This window comes from Hypanus sabinus, chromosome 13, assembly GCF_030144855.1.
Source record: "Hypanus sabinus isolate sHypSab1 chromosome 13, sHypSab1.hap1, whole genome shotgun sequence".
Taxonomy (NCBI): Eukaryota; Metazoa; Chordata; class Chondrichthyes; order Myliobatiformes; family Dasyatidae; genus Hypanus; species Hypanus sabinus.
In genome coordinates this window covers 88581312-88599274 of record NC_082718.1, presented here as the reverse complement: position 1 = coordinate 88599274, position 17963 = coordinate 88581312, and the positions used below count along the sequence as shown (strand labels likewise).

General features: G+C 40.7%; 1 protein-coding gene and 1 long non-coding RNA gene across 2 annotated transcripts in view; one reads left to right on the top strand and one right to left on the bottom strand.

The window, feature by feature from the left end:
* Positions 1-1644: 1644 nt before the first annotated feature.
* On the bottom strand, positions 1645-4056 carry LOC132404093 (uncharacterized). Its single transcript, XR_009515422.1, has 3 exons — positions 3765-4056; positions 2543-2782; positions 1645-1760 (listed from the first exon to the last, which is right to left on the bottom strand). It is a non-coding gene; the product is annotated as an uncharacterized LOC132404093 (long non-coding RNA).
* The window catches only part of mtfp1 (mitochondrial fission process 1), a 27831-nt gene continuing 13046 nt past the window's right edge, over positions 3179-17963 (top strand). Inside the window, exon 1 of the mRNA XM_059988112.1 lies at positions 3179-3627. Within this exon, the coding sequence (XP_059844095.1) occupies positions 3555-3627 (73 nt within the window). The 5' untranslated portion in view covers positions 3179-3554. The remainder of the gene's footprint in view (positions 3628-17963) is intronic.

The window sequence follows — 17963 nt, the reverse complement described above, 5'->3', positions numbered from 1 at the left end:
TTATAGATGGTGTTTGAACTGTGCCCAGCCACACAGCTGTGGGTGTAGAGAGGTTAAATCAGTGGGCTAAGCAAGCATCCTTGAGTTATGACAGTGTTGATTGTCAACGAGGAGGAGATGTTATTCACAATCTGCTCTGACTGTGGTCTCCCAGTAAGGATGTCATGGATCCATTTGCAGAGGGAGGTACAGAGGCTCACAGTTTGGAGCTTATTGATTAGAAATGAGAGTATGATTGTGTTGTGTTACAAATGTGCCACAGCTCTGAGGGGCCGAAGGGTGCGGGGTAGCCCCCTCCTTTTTGAGAATCGCAAGATCACTATTGAGTCAGTTCAGGAGACCCAGGAAATGAGAGAAAGACATGCAGAATCCACAAAGAGTTTGGAATGTGTCCTGGCCTCGGAAAGGCGGAACCACTGATACTGGCTATTGTCTCTTGGAGACGGAATTGTGTATTGAATCCTGTACGATGCATTGAAGCCCCAGGCAATGAACCGAGGGGGAGGTTGGTGGAGGGTTTGCATCATCCCAACCTGATTGACATCTGAGACCCTGTGAGTCAGGATAAAAAGAGGGTCTGTGGGAACAGCCCCTCAGATGCACCAGAAGAAACGCTAGCAATCCCATAATAGCGAAAGCCGGTGGGAAGGCCATGTGCGTCTGTTTCCATTTGCCCCAGAATCGGTGGGCCTTTACCACGGAAGAACGGTTTTTAGCTAACAACGGGGAAATCAACTCCCAACAACTCTCGAAGGATTGACATCATAAAAGGAACGGGCAAGTTGTAACCCGTCTTTCTCTCCAACCAAAAAGTTGCAGCTTGAATGAACTAAAGTGACTTTTATATTTCCATCGGACACTACATTATCCCCTAGACAACGATAGAGCTATTCCTTATCGATTATTATTATACCCACGTTTTTAGATTTAGTATTGATTACATATATTATCTGTATGTTTGCATTGATATTATTTTTGTGTATTTTTATCAATAAATACTGTTAAAAATAGTACCATCAGACGTCAACGGACCTCTCTATCTTTGCTGGTAAGTGACCCAGTTACGGGGTACATAACAGTTGAACACTGTGGTGTATTCAATAAAGAGCAGCCTAATGTAGGTATTACTATTGACCAGGTAATCTAAGGCTGAGTGGAGAGCATCCAATATAGACCTATTGTGGAAACATCAAAATGAATTGGGTCTAGGTCTGTGCACAGGGAGTAGAAGATTCTGGCCATGACCAACCTCTCAAAGCACTTCATCACCATAGATGTGAATGCCACTGAGTGATAGTTGTGAGGCAGCTCACCCTGTACTTCTTGGGCATTGCTATGATTGTTGCTCTTTTGAAGTAGGTGGTAATCTCCGACTGCAGCAGTGAGAGATTGAAGATGTCCTTGAACAATCCCGCCAGTTGGTTGGCACAGCTTTTCAGAGCCCTGCCAGGTACACCATCGGGCCCTGGTGCCTTGCAAAAGTTTGCCCCCTGGAAAGATGTATTGCCATTGGCCTCCAAGATGGGGATCACCGGGTCACCAGAAGCTGCAGGGATTTGCACAGCTGTAGTTTTACTCTCCCTTTCAAAGTGTGCATAAAAGGCGTTGAGCTCATCTGGGAGTTAGGTTTCGCCTGCATACCCAGCCAGAGCTGATGTACATCTGATTCCATCCCTAACTTCAACTGGAGCTGTTTTTGTCCAGGCGCAGCATCTTTGGGAACAGCTGGAAGACTCTGTTGAAACCATCCCAATTCATCACTGAGGAAGGAAGGAGAGGTGAACTTAGTTAACGGCCTTTCATCAGAATTAGGAAAAGTTGTTATTTAGAGACACAGCAATGACAACAGGTCCTTCCAACCCAACAACCCTATGATGCACAATTACACCCATGTGCCCAATTAACACAATAACCTGTATGTCTTTGGAAAATAGAGGGAACTGGGACACGTGGAGGAAACCAGGTTAGAAATACAGTAATTTAGGAGAGAGCTGGGAGAAAGTTAGGGAAGGAAAAAAACCAAGGGGCAGTGCACAGTACTGCTACCCCCACCTACCAATACAGTTCCCCTGAACTCACTTTTAAACTAATGTACTTCTAACTTTTCCAAATTCTGATGGAAGTTTCATCAAATATTTCACTGAAGTAATATGCTGTCTGTACTTCTGTGCATTTAAGAATACGATTTTAACTTCAGTGGCAGTCAAAGAAAATATCTGCCATGATACTTCAATTAACCTCAAAAGCTCATGATCCTCCAAGGCAAACGGTCGTAAGGGAGACTGGTTAAAACACAGTAAAGGCCTGGAAGAGGTGAAAATGGAAATACTAGTAATTGAGACTGAAAGAAAATTGAGGCATTGGTTGTATCCGAAATTCTTGAACTCATTATTGCCCAAAGGACTTCAAAATGTCCATTTAAAAGATGACATACTGTCCCAAGGTTGATCTTCATGGCAACGTTGTGGTACAGGAGAGTGAAGACAGAGGGATCAAAGTTGATGGTTTACTACGCTGTGAAGTCCCTTTCACGGATGCCTACCCTGAAGAAGTTTAAATCTTCCCAGGATGCCGAAGGGTCTTGGCCCGAACCGTCGATTGCATAGCTGCTGCCCAGCCTGCTGAGCTCCGCCAGCATTATGTATGTGTTGCTGAGATGAGAGAAGCGTTCGGCGGATTAAAATCGCCTCCATCACATCTGCAAACGACAGGCAACCCACCCAGTCTGCGTTTGGCCGCCTCGGTGTAAAGGAGTGTCATTGTGAGCAGCAGGCGCGATCTACTGCATTGAAACAAATTCAACGATTTAGCTGGAAAGTCTATTTGGGAAGAGGGGAATTCCTGTGTTAATTGGGTTGATTTGTCATGGGAATGACGCAGAAAGCCGATTACACGCCTGGAGATGTAAACCGGGTGAAAATGACGGAGGTTAAGTGTTAATGTCGCTGGGGTGGGAGGGAGTGCGACTCCTTGCCGGGGCGTGATGAATGGAAGAGCTCCGCCAACCACGATGAGGGAGTTACCTCACGAAAGAAAATGGGAAGCACACGAGTGAGAGGGGCCATCCCTATAAATGGTGCAACAGAAATGGAGAAATTGCCTTGGGCTAGCTTCGGGGGTGCCCGTTGGCATCTAACTTTCCACTGATCTTGCAAGCACTGCACTGGTGAGAGGGAGCTGGGTGATGAGGGAGGATGCATTACGTTTCCTGCAGCGGGCTCTTCAATGGGCTGTCCTCGCCCGCTCATTGAGTGAGCCTCATTTTTGCTGTTGCTCTGTGTAAACGTGTGTGTTCATCAAGGTCATTGGGATTAAATGTGCGCGGGCACGTTGCGACTGGAATAGATCACGCTCGCCCGATCCAGCATCCCCGACAGCGGCTGCAGCGCCATCGAGTGACTCAGAACTTGTTTTAAACCGGGGCGGGGAGGCGTCCGGCAAGGAGTCGGCACTCCAGAGCGGAGGTATTTCCGACGTGAGCCTCTGGGCAGGAAGTAACCGCGGCCCCGGCGCTCACTTTGGGTGGGACGGGGAGTCCAGTGAGAGGATTCGGGATGGACGGCCCAGAATCTGCGGCCGGCGAGCGGAAGGTCGACATCTACCGAGACACGTGGGTCCGCTTCCTTGGTAAGGGGTGCTGGGGCAATTTGAGTGGAAAGGATCGGCGTTCGGGGTAGAGAGAGGAATCCGTAATAAATCGGGCTAATCCCGGCCCGCTAAACACTAGTCCCCCCTCGAAAGGGACGCCTTTAATTTTTACTCACGGCCCAATCCTTCAGTCGTTTGTCCAGCAAATGGCCTCAAGTAAAGCTAGTTGTAAGGCCGCACTCCTTGGCGGCCTCAGCTAGCAAATGATACGATAATTCATTTCGGTCCTCCCACCCTCCGGCATCACCCGTATAATTCACGTATAAAGATTGTCTGCAGTTGTGTGCGCCGAACAAGCCCGGCCCTGAACTCGGAGATGTTGCGAGTCCCGGCCAAGCACTGTGTACAAACATGTATTAATGAGACTTAACCTAAAATCACTGATAGTTAATCTGCGGTCTGCAGTCGCTTCTCAGAAATCCCAGTTCTTGTTTGTTGTGTAAAAGTTCCTGTGTTGAGTGACTGAGAAGTTCGGACACCAAACGCTTCCGCTCTCCGGCCCGGAATCACGCTCTTCCCTCTTTATATGCAGAACTAAAACCCTTAATTGTTTTAGCCTCCCTGGTAATTATAAATTCTGGAGGTCTTGTTACTCAGCCGAGAATGGATTTTTTAAAAATCCGAACAGCTTCTGTTGGAAAATATTCAAAAGGTCTGGAAGCATCTATGGAGAGAGAAATTAAATATTTTAGGCCAATGACTGTTCCTGGGACAGAACTGAACACTAGTACAAAGCTATGTGTATCAGTTAACACCACTGTGTTAGTCAGTAGATAAGTTTTATCTGCTGATACCTTTTGCAATATATTCAGCTGTTTAAAATGTTTGTTGAGGCGAACTGTTTAAGGGTGGGAGCATCAAAATGAAGCTCGTTAAAACCACTTATCAATACAACTTATTTCAATTTGCAAAAATACTAAACTCCAGGTCAAAGTTCAAATTAAATTTATTGTCAGATTACTTGTATGTCGCCATATACCACCCTGAGATTCATTTTCTTGTGGGCACTCTGAATGAATTCAGTAACCATGGTGGAATCAATGGAAGAGCACACCAGTTGGGTGGACAACCAGAGTGCAAAAGACAACAAAATGTGCAAATACAAAAAGAAAAATAGAATTATTATTATTCAGCAATGAATATCAAGGACATGAGATGAAGTGTCCATGAAAGTGAGTCCATAGACTGTGGGAACATTTCAGTGATGGAGGAAATAAAGTTGGGTGAAGTTATTTCCCTCCACCTGATGGTTAGAAACATAGAAAACCTACAGTACAATACAGGCCCTTCAGCCCACAAAGCTGTGCCGAACATGTCCCTACCTCAGAACGACCTAGGCTTACCCATAGCCCTCTATTTTTCTAAGCTCCATGTAGCCATCCAGGAGTCTCTTAAAAGACCCTGTCGTTTTTGCCTCCACCACCACCGCCAGTAGCCCATTCCACTCTCTGTGTAAAAAACTTACCCCTGACATCTCCTCTCTACCCACTTCCAAGCACCTTGAAACTGTGCCCTCTCGTGCTAGCCATTCCAGCCCCAGGGAAAAGCCTCTGACTATCCACACAGTCAATGCCTCTCATCATCTTATACACCTCTATCAGGTCACCTCTCATTCTCCATCGCTCCAAGGAGAAAAGGCTGAGTTCACTCAACCTGTTCTCATAAGGCATGCTCCCCAATCCAGGCAACATCCTTGTAAATCTCCTCTGAGGGGTTGAGGGGTAATAACTGTTCCTGAACCTGGTGGTGTGATTCCTGGGGCTCCTGTACCTCCTTCCTGATGGCAGCAGTGAGACGAGAGCAGACCTGGGTGGCTGGGGTCTCTGATGATGGATGCTGCTTTCCTGCAACAATGTGCCCATGACATTGGCCTTCTGCAGATCGTACCTGGACCTCTTGTGGCATCAAATACCAGGAGTGGATGTAAAATACTGTAATTAAAAGTAAAGACTAGACGAAATTTGACTGTTCAATCTATGGATAGCTCAGAGAAGTGGGTGGTACACCGTTTTCCAGGACATGAAAGGCCTCAAAATTTGCAACAGTTTTATGTTTGATATGTTCAGTTAATCAATAGCATTTGTCAGCAATGCTAAACATAAGAGCCAGAATATTAAATATATAGGAAATCTCCTCCCCCCCCCCCCTCTATTCCCCACTCTTACCTCTTCTCATCTGCTTTTCACCGCCCTAGGTCCTCTTCTCTTTCCCTCTTTCATATTGTCCACTCCCCTCTCCCATCAGATTCCTTCTTCTCCAGCCCCCAACCTTTCCCACCCACCTGGCTTCACCTCTCACCTTCCAGCTAGCCTCCTTCCCCTCCCCCCACCTTTATATTCTGGGGTCTTCCCCCTTCCTTCTCAGCCCTGAAGAAGGGTCTTGGCCCGAATCGTTATTTGTTTGTTACTGTTGCTTTGGATTTCCGTCATCTGCAAACATCATGTTTATTAACATGTAGTATTAGTTTTGCCTGTGTCTCTTTGTTGTCACTGAGAGGCAAGGGACTTCTCCAGGTTCTGGTGCAATATATGGAAGAATCATAAATGTAATTTGTAGAGTTACAAAACAGCTGATCCTCCACACTAAACATCCTCTTTCTGCAAGAACAGTTAATTTTATTTGCAGTGTGGATTTTACAATACACACTTCAGCCATTTTTTTCTAGCATTCCTTAACAGAACCTTTCCACTTGTACATGTCGTTCAACTTTGCTTTCCGCACTCCTGCTTCTATTGCTCTTTGACAGGGATTGCTGGCAAAATTAACCAGTAAATTGATTGTGGTCCCAAGATTAACCTTTGGTGCCACCTGCGCATTATTGAAAGAAACAGGTTAACGATGCTAGCTAATTCATAGTCTATATCTGCAGTCCCATTTTTGAAGATCACCACGCAGTTCTGCTGACGGTATAATTACAAGATAAAGTTTCACAAGCAAACTATAATTCGCCACGTGATATTCTAATGACATCCACCACTTGTGTGGACAGGTTCAACGAGCCTGTGGGGACAGTATTCTTTGCATGTTCCCTTTCTGGTCACACATTATCCTGACTTGGAAGTGACCCTTGTTACAGCTGTTTTAAGTACTAGAACTTCCTGTCCAGTAGCATTGTCGGAGGATCTTCATCAAAGGAACTTGAGGTTCTTCAACTGAAGACCCATTTGTATAGTTTAACCAACTCATTTTTGTGTCATTTTATAGGTTCAACAAAGTTTACTGCAGCTGTTCCCAACTTTTATCTGCCATGGACCCTAACCATTAACCAAAGGGATGGAAAATAATTGCTGCTTTTGCCAGTGGCGGAAGCCAGATTGCAGTTAAAAAGAAACTTAAGGGAGTTGTAGAGAATAAGGCAACATCTTAGAAATACTTCAAGACAAAAATTAATTTGGAACTTTATCCTAATAAAAAGCAAATTTCATATTTAAATTCTGGGGGTTCTTGGCACAAAGTATCACAAATGCACTGACTTCCAAGCAGAAAATGGAGAACTTGGAATCTTTCAAGAACCAATTAAACTGATACACAACATGCTGGAAGAATTCAACCGGTCAGGCAGCCTGCTGAGTTCCTCCAGCAGTTTGTGTGTGGTGCTTTGGAGTTCCAGCATCAGCAGACCTTATTGTGTTTATGAAGAACCAATTAGTTGCACAATGAGGAAACTTAGGGTATTTCTGCATACTTGAATTAAAATAGTCTGAATTATTTCCTCTGTCATCATTATCTTGTGACCATTCAGTATGTGGTCAACACTAACATAAACTAAAAATACCCAGATACTAAGGTGATATAAGTGATAACAATTTATGATATGCATCAGGTGAGTTACCTAATAAGTTTGAATCTTTTGGCAGTGAAGGAGACCATTTAGATTGATTCTGACTGGAAGAGAAATGCAATTTTCACCTTTCCCATGTGCCTATAATTTGATCATTTTTAACATGTCCAATTTATCTTTTGCTGGTTTATCATAGAATCGGATAGCATTACCCTTGCGATAGATCACAGTGATTTTAAAATGGTTCATGTTCTCTTTCTTATTTCCAAACCAATTTACATCACATCAGCAGTTTACATTGCATAAGCAAGTCAAATCAGAAGTCATTTATTGTCGATGTGCAAATACACCTATGCACAATTGCAATTAGCAACTTGAAGCAGTATCAGAATGCCTATGTATCTGATCTGTTTGGGGTTTAGTGCCTTATAAACAAGAAAGAAGTGTTAAGGTACATCCTGGAAATAGAAAAGTTAACCAAACTGAAATGTCATTAATTTGTATCTGCTGTTTAAAACTGTAAGTATTTCAAGCTATTTCAGCTTTTAGTTTAGAACACCAGCATCAATAATTTCATACATTAATTCAAGCTCCTGATTGAAGATATTTATCTTCATTAAAGAAGCTGAAATTTGTATGCCTAAGTTTCAGACAAAATACTACTTATATATGAATAGCTGCTGTTGAAGTTAGTAATATTACTTATGAGAATTATTTTTATTTGCACATTGGTTGTTTTTCGGTCTTTGTTTATGTATAGTTTTTCATTGACTTCTATTTTATTTGTTGAGATACAGTGCAGAGAGGGCCCTTCTAGCCCTTTGAGCCATGCCGCCCAGCAATCCCCCATTTTAACCCTAGCCTAACTATAGGACAATTTACCATGAACCAATTAACCTACTCACCAGTACATCTTTGGACTGTGGGAGGAAACTGGAGTACCCAGAGGAAATCCACGCAGTCACGGGGAAATCGTGCCAACCCCTTACAGACAACGGTGGCAATATTTTTTTTTGTAATTTATTTTTTTATTGAAGTTTATCAAACAAACATTTCAATAAGATGGATTTCAGACATTGTACATATACATCATATGATCATATATATCACAAATCTCCACAAAGTATTTATCTGGGGTATATACTTATAGAAAAGAGTGGAAAGAAAAAACAAGCAAAAGGAAAGAACTATGTACAAGCAGGGAGTGCCTTTTTTTTTTACAACAGATTCATTGATTTGTGAGAATAAAATCAGGCCCATGAGGCATTATGTAGTTAAACCATTTTCCCAGTATGAATCAAATTGTTCCAGCTTATGATTAACAGATGCTGTTATCTTCTCCAATTTGTAAATGTCCATTGTAATTTCCATCCATGTATTTAAAGTTGGGTTCTCCTGTGATAACCATTTCCTAGTAAGAGTCTTTTTACCAGCCACCAACAGTATATTCATTAAATATTTATCTCTTTTCAACCATTCTTGAGGTATATATCCAAAATATATGGTCTTACTCTCCAAGGGTATTTCACATTTAAAGATGTAGGGCATTGTGTATCCCCCCTCCAATAGTTTTTGATAACAGGACAGTCCCAAAAATTATGATAATGATTTGCATTTTGATTTCCACAATTTCTCCAGCAAACAGGGAGGTTACTGTCATAATCGGATTTCTGAGAGGGTGTAATAAAATATCTTATCGTTTTTCCATCCAAACTCCCTCCATTTCTGTGAATTGGTACACTTCCATTGATATTGTTGTCCATTCTTCCTCAGATATAATTATCCCTCCTTCCTTCTCCCATTTTGTTTTAATGTATGAAGTTGAATGTGTTTTAAGATTTGACAACCCCTTATACATGCTTGAAATGATTCTACTACCATTATCTGAATTATATGCTTTTCTAAGGAGCTCTATCAAGCATGTATTTGCCTTGGTTAAATTTTTAAGCGTCTTATTAACATATTGTCGCATCTGTAAATACCAATAAAAATCTTGTTTTTCTAACAAGTGTTTCTCTTTAAGCATTTCAAAACTGAACTGTGTTCCTTCTTTCATTATGTTGCAAAGAACTGTTATTCCTTTAGCTGTCCAGTCCTTAAATCTAGCATCCAATTTATTTGGTGTAAAATCAGAGTCATATGCACACCATTTAAGAATTGCAATATCTCCCTCTAGATTATATTCTTTTATAGTGGTTTTCCATATTTTAAGAGTCAATTTCACCCATGGGTTATCAATAGTATTTATGTACCTTTGCAGGTTGTTATCAGCCAAAATTGCTTGCATGGGGATGGGAAGTACCCGCTCCTCAATGTTTTTCCATTGAGTGTCATATGATGGGTTGCACCAACATATCACAGCTCTCAACTGTGCTACAAAATAATAATCTCTAAGAGAAGGCAAGCCCTTTTACCCTGCCAAATATACCTTGATAGCATCTTGTTCCATTCATTGAATTGATTTTGATTAATCTCTATTGGTAGGGTCTGAAAGAGATATAACAGTCTGGGCAGTATATTCATTTTAATAGACTCAATCCTTGAACTGAGACTGAAAAAAGGAATCAGGCTCCATCTTGCCACATCTTCCTTAATTTTTTTATATAAAGGCTGATAATTACATTCTGATAATTTTGCCAAATCTTTTGGCATAATGATGCCCAAGTATTTGAAAGACTCTGTGTGCCATGCCCAGGGGTATCGACTTTCAATTTCTCTTGGTGGGATATAGTTATATGGAAGTAATTGGGTTTTATCTATGTTGATCTTGTATCCTGATAATTGAGCATATTGTTCAAACGATTGCATCAATTTAGGTAAAGAGTATGTTGGTTGCCCTAGATCAGGGGTCAGCAACCTTTACCACTGAAAGAGCCACTTGGACCCGTTTCCCACAGAAAAGAAAACACTGGGAGCCGCAAAACCCGTTTGACATTTAAAATGAAATAACACTGCATACAACGTTTTTTTTTGCCTTTATGCTATGTATAAACAAACTATAATGTGTTGCATTTATGAAATTGATGAACTCCTGCAGAGAAAACGAAATTACATTTCTGCATGCAACAAAAACATTTTGAACTCCGAAAAAAAGACGTTGGGTTGAAGGTTACTTTTAAGTAAAATACTCAATGTCTATTTGAGTCCTTCTTGTATTTATGAAAAACGCCGAACTTAAATTTTCCGCCAGCAGCAAACCAAAAATAACATCAGCCAGCTGTCAGCCTGAAAAATTAAAGGACTATTTCACTGAACAATGAAAAAATATGAATATACGTAAAATAATAGGCAATTAAAATATTTATCATACTTGGTTAATGGGATTTCTGCTCCTGGACCTCAGCGCACAGCGTCTGCACATCAGGGCTGTATGACGTCACCTTCATCTTTACACAGGATCGCAAGCTGTCATCTGTGAGGCGTGCGCGATGTTTGTTTTTTTTTAAATAATTTTTTATTGCATTTTTAAATGATTACAAAGTATGAAAAAACAATGTATATAACCCATACCCCCTCCCCTTAACCCCTCCCCCCTAACTACCCCTTAGAAAAAAAAAGAAAGAAAGAAAGAAAGAATGCCTGGTGGTTGGAAGATCTCCACATGCTCCATGGAGTTCGTAATAATTTTAATATGTATATTTATTTCTTTCCCCTAGTAACCAATTGTTTCATCTTAAAAGCATCTATATATTTAATCCTGTCTTTTGTAAATAAGGGCTCCAAATTTTCAAAAATGTTTCATATTTATCTCTTAAATTATAAGTAATTTTTTCTAATGGAATACAACCATAGATTTCTTTCTTCCAAGAATCTATACTTAAATGTGAATCCGATTTCCAAGTAACTGCAATAGCTTTTTTGGCTACTGCCAGTGCAATTTTTATAAATTCTTTCTGATACTTATTTAGTTTGAGTTTCGGTTTTATCCCTTCAATATCACCTAGTAAAAATAATATTGGATTATGAGGAAATTGTGTTCCTCGATGTTTGTTTTTAATAAAGTTCATGTTGGAGAACACCTGCTCACATACATATGTGGATCCAAAGATCGACAGGACTCCAAGCGCATACTTTTTCATGTTTACATAAATGTCGGGCATAGCATTCCATGTTTCGAACACAAGTTTGTCCGGTTTTGGAAGGTTTTCAATATCACTCCATTTGTGATTCTGAGCAAGAACGGCCTTCTGACGGGCAACATCTTCAAGGTCTGCTGTCAAGCGTCTAAACTTGGACACCCATATGTCTTTGTCGGCTATGTCGGCCAGTTCCATCTCAAGATCAGGTTGACTCACACCTGCCAATGCAGTTGTATTCAGTAGGGAAGGATCGATGCTTAAGGGAGTGACCGGGAAGGATAATGTGTTTTTTTCCTCTCTGAACTCACAGAAGCGTTTCCCAAACGATGTTTGCATTGCGATGATTGCAGAATGTAAATACTCCGAAATTATCATGTCGTGACCTTGTTTGAACTCTTGTCAAATTGGGGAAGTGAGACAATGTGCCTTTCTGTAAATCTCTGGCAAGCACTGTCAACTTGCGCTCGAATGCCAAAACATCCTCCAACATGTGCAGGGCTGTACGTCCTTACCCCTGAAGAGCTGTGTTCAGCGTGTTCAGGTGTGCTGTCATGTCTACCATGAAGTGTAGCTTTTCCAGCCACTCTGGCTGTTCCAGCTCAGGAAAGGTGAGCCCTTTGCTGCCCAGGAAAGTTTTCACTTCTTCCAGACACGCGACAAAGCGTTTCAGCACCTCCCCTTTGGACAGCCACCGGACTTTGTTGTGCAGCAGGAGATCAGAATATGCGCTTTCCAGCTAGTCCAGTAACAAACGGAATTGACGGTGATTTAAACTTTTTGCCATTATTTTATTGACAATCTGAATGACAACATCCATTACTTCTGTGCATTCCGGAGGAAATGTTTGAGCGCACAGTGCCTCTTGGTGCAAGATGCAGTGAAAAGTCAGCAGCTTTCTGTCCAGCGACTTCTGCAGTAAAGCCACAAATCCCTTGTGCGTTCCCGTCATATTCGGCGCCCCATCAGTAGCTACTGACACCAGATGGGTGGTCTTTATTCCTTTGGCTCTTAAACAATTCAAGACAGCCTCACAGATGTCCTCCCCCCGTGTTTGGTCTTTTAGAGGTATCAACTCAATCAGTTCTTCCTGTGGCCCGGCAGAGTTTACATACCGGCAGAACAACGCTATTTGTTCAATATCACCTTTGTCTTTAGACTCGTCATAGGCAATCGAGTAGGCCACAGCTGAATTGATGTCTTTAATTTGCTGTCTTGTGATGTCTTCTGCCATTTTTATGGTTCTGTCTTTGACAGTCTTTGCAGAGAGGGGCATATCCCTGATTTTCTGCACAATTTCACTCTTGTTTTTAAAGTCCGTGAATAGATGTTCTGAAATCTTAATGAAAGATTCTTTTATATATTCACCATCTGTAAACTGCTTCCCGTGCCTGACTATTTCCTGAGCGGCAATATAACTGGCGTATGTCATTGATTTTCCAGACTTCATCCATTTCTGGAAATGATTTTTGCTCAGATCAACCTTCCGCATCAGTTCCGAAACGGCTTTTTTTCTCTCATCTCCATCCGGATATTTTTGAGCAAAGGCTGCGTGTTTATTCTGGAAATGCCTTGCGACATTTGACTTTTTGTTGTTTGCTAGTTTCTCATTGCATATTAAGCATACCGGTAAACCAGTCTCGTCAACAGTGAAAGCAAATGAATCTGTCCACGTATCATTAAACGTTCTGTTTTCTTCAGTCACTTTTCTTTTTTTAGAATTCTCCATAGTTGGCTTACCTTGGATCGAAAAATTAAAGAAATCGCGCACTGGCGGGTGTCAGGTATTGGCAGTGGTGACGTATATTAATAGCGATAAAAACACGTTGTAGCGGTGTGCTCACGCAGTCAGTAAACTGCAGTCGAATAACTTTATTCGAACTAAACAGCCTTGCTTTTAAGCCTCCCTCAACCCAGCCCCCATGGACGCAGATGCTGCAAAAGACGCGTACTCACAAACCCCCGTAGGCTATCTCCCTTAGCCGGAATGCTGGCTAATTGTGAGGAAATGTGTCGCCACACTTAGATTGTACAAGATCACCATAATCTTCAAATTTAGAATTACATTTCAAAAGCTAACAAACTAACATAAAATACATTTTAATTAAATACTGACCAATTATTTCCCAAAGCCACAGGGAGCCGCAGCACAGAGGTGAAAGAGCCACAAATGGCTCGGGAGCCGCAGGTTGCCGACCCCCGCCCTAGATAGATCAAAATGTCATCCACATAACAAGCCAATTTATGCTCTGTCCCTTTAATAGTAATTCCCCTGATATCTTCATTTTGTCTGATGTATTGAGCTAATGGTTCTAGATATAGCGCAAAGAGTAGTGGTGACCATGCGGAACCTTGTCTCGTGCCCCTTTCTAGGGTAAGACTATTTGATAAATATCCATTGATTTTAATCCTAGCAGTAGGATTGTCATATAGTGTCTGTATAGTTTTAATAATTGTGTCTTGGAAACCAAATCTATGTAAAACTTTGTAAAGAAAATTCCAATTAACCGAATCAAATGCTTTTTCAGCATCCATGTTTATCACTATTGCTTCGATTTTATTTTTTGTATATGATCCATAATGTGAAATGTCCTTCGTATATTGTCTTGTGTCTGGCATTGTCGTATAAAACCTGTCTGATCATTACGTAGCAGTATGGGTAGAAACTCCTCTAATCGTTTGGCTATGATGGAGGTAAATAACCTATAATCTACATTAAGAACGGATATTGGTCTAAATGACCCGCATTCCATTTTATCTTTGCCTTCTTGCGGTATAGCTGAGATTATCGCTTCCTTCCAACTGGGTGGCATTTGTGCCTTTTTTAGAGCCCAGTTCAGTGTGGGGAGTAAAACAGGAAAGAACTCATTTTTAAATTCTTTGTACCACTCTGCTGTATACCATCTGATCCTGGTGACTTGCTTAATTTAAGCCGACTAATTGCAGCTTTTAATTCAACTTCAGTTATGTCAGCAGTCATCATTCTATTTTGTTCTTCGCTTAAAGTGAGTAACTCTAGAGAATTCAAGAAGGTGTCAATTTGGGTTATGCTTCCCCCTGGAACTTTGGAATATAGCGTTTTATAAAACACTTCAAAAGCTTCTTGAATTTCACTTATCTTATTTTTTTATCATTTTCATTCTTAAGTCCCTAATACTATGAATTGTATTTTCTGCTATCTTTTTTTTCAGTTTCCATGCCAGTATTTTCATAGATTTCGATCCACTTTCATAATGTCTCTTTCAGAAACATTAAGTTTTTCCTAATTTCTTGCGTAGCCAAATTATTTATTTCATTCCTAATTCTTTTAATTTCCCCTAATGTATCCTGTGCCAAATTCAATTCGTGTTTTTTCTCTAGTTCCTTCAGCCTATTTTGTAATTCCTCTAATGTTTTATTCCTTATTTTTTTCTTATATGAAGATATCGCTATAATTTTCCCTCTTAAGACCGCCTTCAGAGTATCCCATAAAATGGGAGGTGAATCCTCTCCATTATCATTAAATTCTAAGTAGAGACCAATTTCTTTTTTAATTTGTTCCTTAAAGTACAGATCATTGAGTAGACTTGAATTTAGTTTCCAAATAGTATTCTTTGGTTGCAGGTCAAAATCAACAGATAAATATATAGGTGCATGGTCACTTACATCTATTGTCCCAATTCCACAGGTGTTTATTTTGCCTTTGTCTTTTCCAAATGTTATGAAATAGTCTGTTCTTGTATGTACAGAATGTGGAGCAAAATAATGAGTGTAATCCCTTCTGTCAGGGAAAAGGTCCCTCCATATATCAATTAAACCAACATCCTCAAAAAGTGAATTAACTTTCTTATGTAAAGATTTTGTTTCATAGGTTTTTCTATTGGAAGAGTCTAAGTTTGGTTGTTATTGTAAATTTAAGTGTCCCCCACATATCAGGAGACCTTCTGTTTCCGTTACCATAATATCAGTAATTTTCTGAAAGAAACCAATATCACTTCCCGGGGATGCATATATATTCAATAGAGTAACTGAATTGCCGTCTATATTCCCCCTTACCAGAATATATCTGCCCTCCTTATCTCCCATTTCGAATATTTTTTCAAAATTTAGCTTACTTGAGATAAGAATAGCAACTCCTCTCCTATGTCCTGATTTAAATGAGGAGAAAAACAGATTAGTGAAGCCCATTCTCTTTAGTTTTTTATGCTCATTATCACTTAAATTAGTTTCCTGTAAATATACTACATGGGCTTGTTCTTTTTTCCTTTTGGATAAAATTCTCTTACGTTTGATTGGATTTAATAGCCCATGTACAATAAAAGAAATGAATTTTACCTTGTCCTTAGCCATCTGTATTTATCTGTTAATGTATTATTGAAATTAGAATAAAACTTAATCGATCTACTCCCTGAACAAATAAGAACCAAGAAACTCAAATAATAACATAAATGGCAACGAACGTGTGATTCCAAGGCTGAGGTCTCTAGTAAATGACCCTGCGTTGAGCTAGAGGAAATGTTTAGCTGTGGGGGATAACCCCTCCCATTTGTGAGTTGAGGGGCCCCCATTGCAGTATTCATAAAAGTCAGTGAACAAAACCATTACACAGAAAAGATTTCCCTGTGTACTCACATATACACACACACACACACACACACACACACACACACACACACAGAGATATATATATATACATACATATATAAACACACACACACACACACAGAGATATATATATACATACATATATAAACACACACACACACACACAGAGATATATATATATACATACATATATAAACACACACACACACACACACACACACAGAGATATATATATATATATATATATATATATATATACATACATATATGAACACACACACACACACACAGATATATATATACACCCACACATTACACACATACACATATATGCACACATATATTCTCATTTTGGTGGGGAAAAGGAGTAAGTGAGCGAGTAAAGAATAACAACTAAGTAATATAAAATCCACATTATAATAAGTATTTCTCGAGATGGGTATATCACCGTGTACTTTTGCTTCTGTTTAGCTTCTCAACATTTTTAAAGTTAGCCAAACCTTATGGCTCTTCTGAAGGGGGTGAGGACTGTCTTTGGGAAACTCCCGGTCTCTTCCTGATATGTTTCTCTCGGCCTCCTCCCGTCTCCTGCCTTCTCGATTCTCGCACAATTTCCCAAGCTCAGCGAGACAATTCCTCATCCAGGCTTTCTTTCGTTTGGTCATACTGACAGGAAACCCTCTGGCCTTCATGTCTGTAGTTGCCTCTTCCACTGTCTGGTACAACTGCGTCCTGTTGTCATAAAACTCTCGAAGTTTAGCAGGGTACAGAGTTTGAAATCTAATCTTATTTTGCTTTAATACTCGCTTTACTTCGGATTATTCTTTGTGTTTCTGGAGGACAGCGGGGGGGGGGGGTAATCTTGGTTGAAATATATTAATTTATCGTCATAAAACACTCTCTTCTTACCCCAGGCCTTTTGTAGAATCTCCGCCTTGGTGCTGTACAGAAGGAATTTAATTATAATTGATCGTGGCTTTCTATCCTGGGTAGGTTTTGGGATGAGCACGTGGTGCGTCCTCTCGATTTCCAGCTTCATAGCCGGGGGAAGCTCCAGTGCGTCCCGCAGTAACTTTCCGACAAACTCTGTCATAGATGGGCCCTCCACTCCTTTGGGAACGTCATAGGTTCTGATATTTTTCTGCTGTGATCTTCCCTCCAGATCAAGCAGCTTACCTTCTTGGTGATGTATGATTTATATTGTCTTCCTCAGTATCCATTCCACGTTTTGAACGCGATCTTCCACCTTCTCAATGCGAGTCTCTGCCACCACGATTTTTTGATTAACGCTGGCGAGCTCTGCCTTAATATCACGGAGCTGCTGCTTTATATCTTTCTGGACCTCCATTATTTCTTTCAGGATTTCGAAGACATTCGCTGCTTTGACTGAATGAGGCCCAGCGGCTGCCTCGCTCGCACGCGGTCGGGTTGGAGAGCCGCTCGCTGCACTCCTCTCGGACGCAGGCTCTGCAGTGTCGCTTTTTTATTTCCATTTCTTCTCCCCATTCTTGCCCCTCTTTTCAGTTCAAATATTTTTTGAAAAATATTATATTTGACGAGTTAATGGGGCTTAATACGCATTTTTCCGGAGGAGCTTGTGAATTAAGCTGCCATTCTCGACGATGATGTCACCGGAAAACCAACGGTGGCAATATTGTAGTTATTTTTTTCCTGGAAGTACCTGTGAAAAAATGAATTTTATGGTTGTATATGATAACATATATTTACTTTGATACTAAATTTACAAGTATAAAATGGCTTGTATGTAAATCCTTGAGGCCTGATGGAATATTCCCCAGGCTGCTCCACGAGGCAAGGGAAGAGATTGCTGAACCTCTGGCTAGGATCTTTATGTCCTCGTCTACAGGAATGGT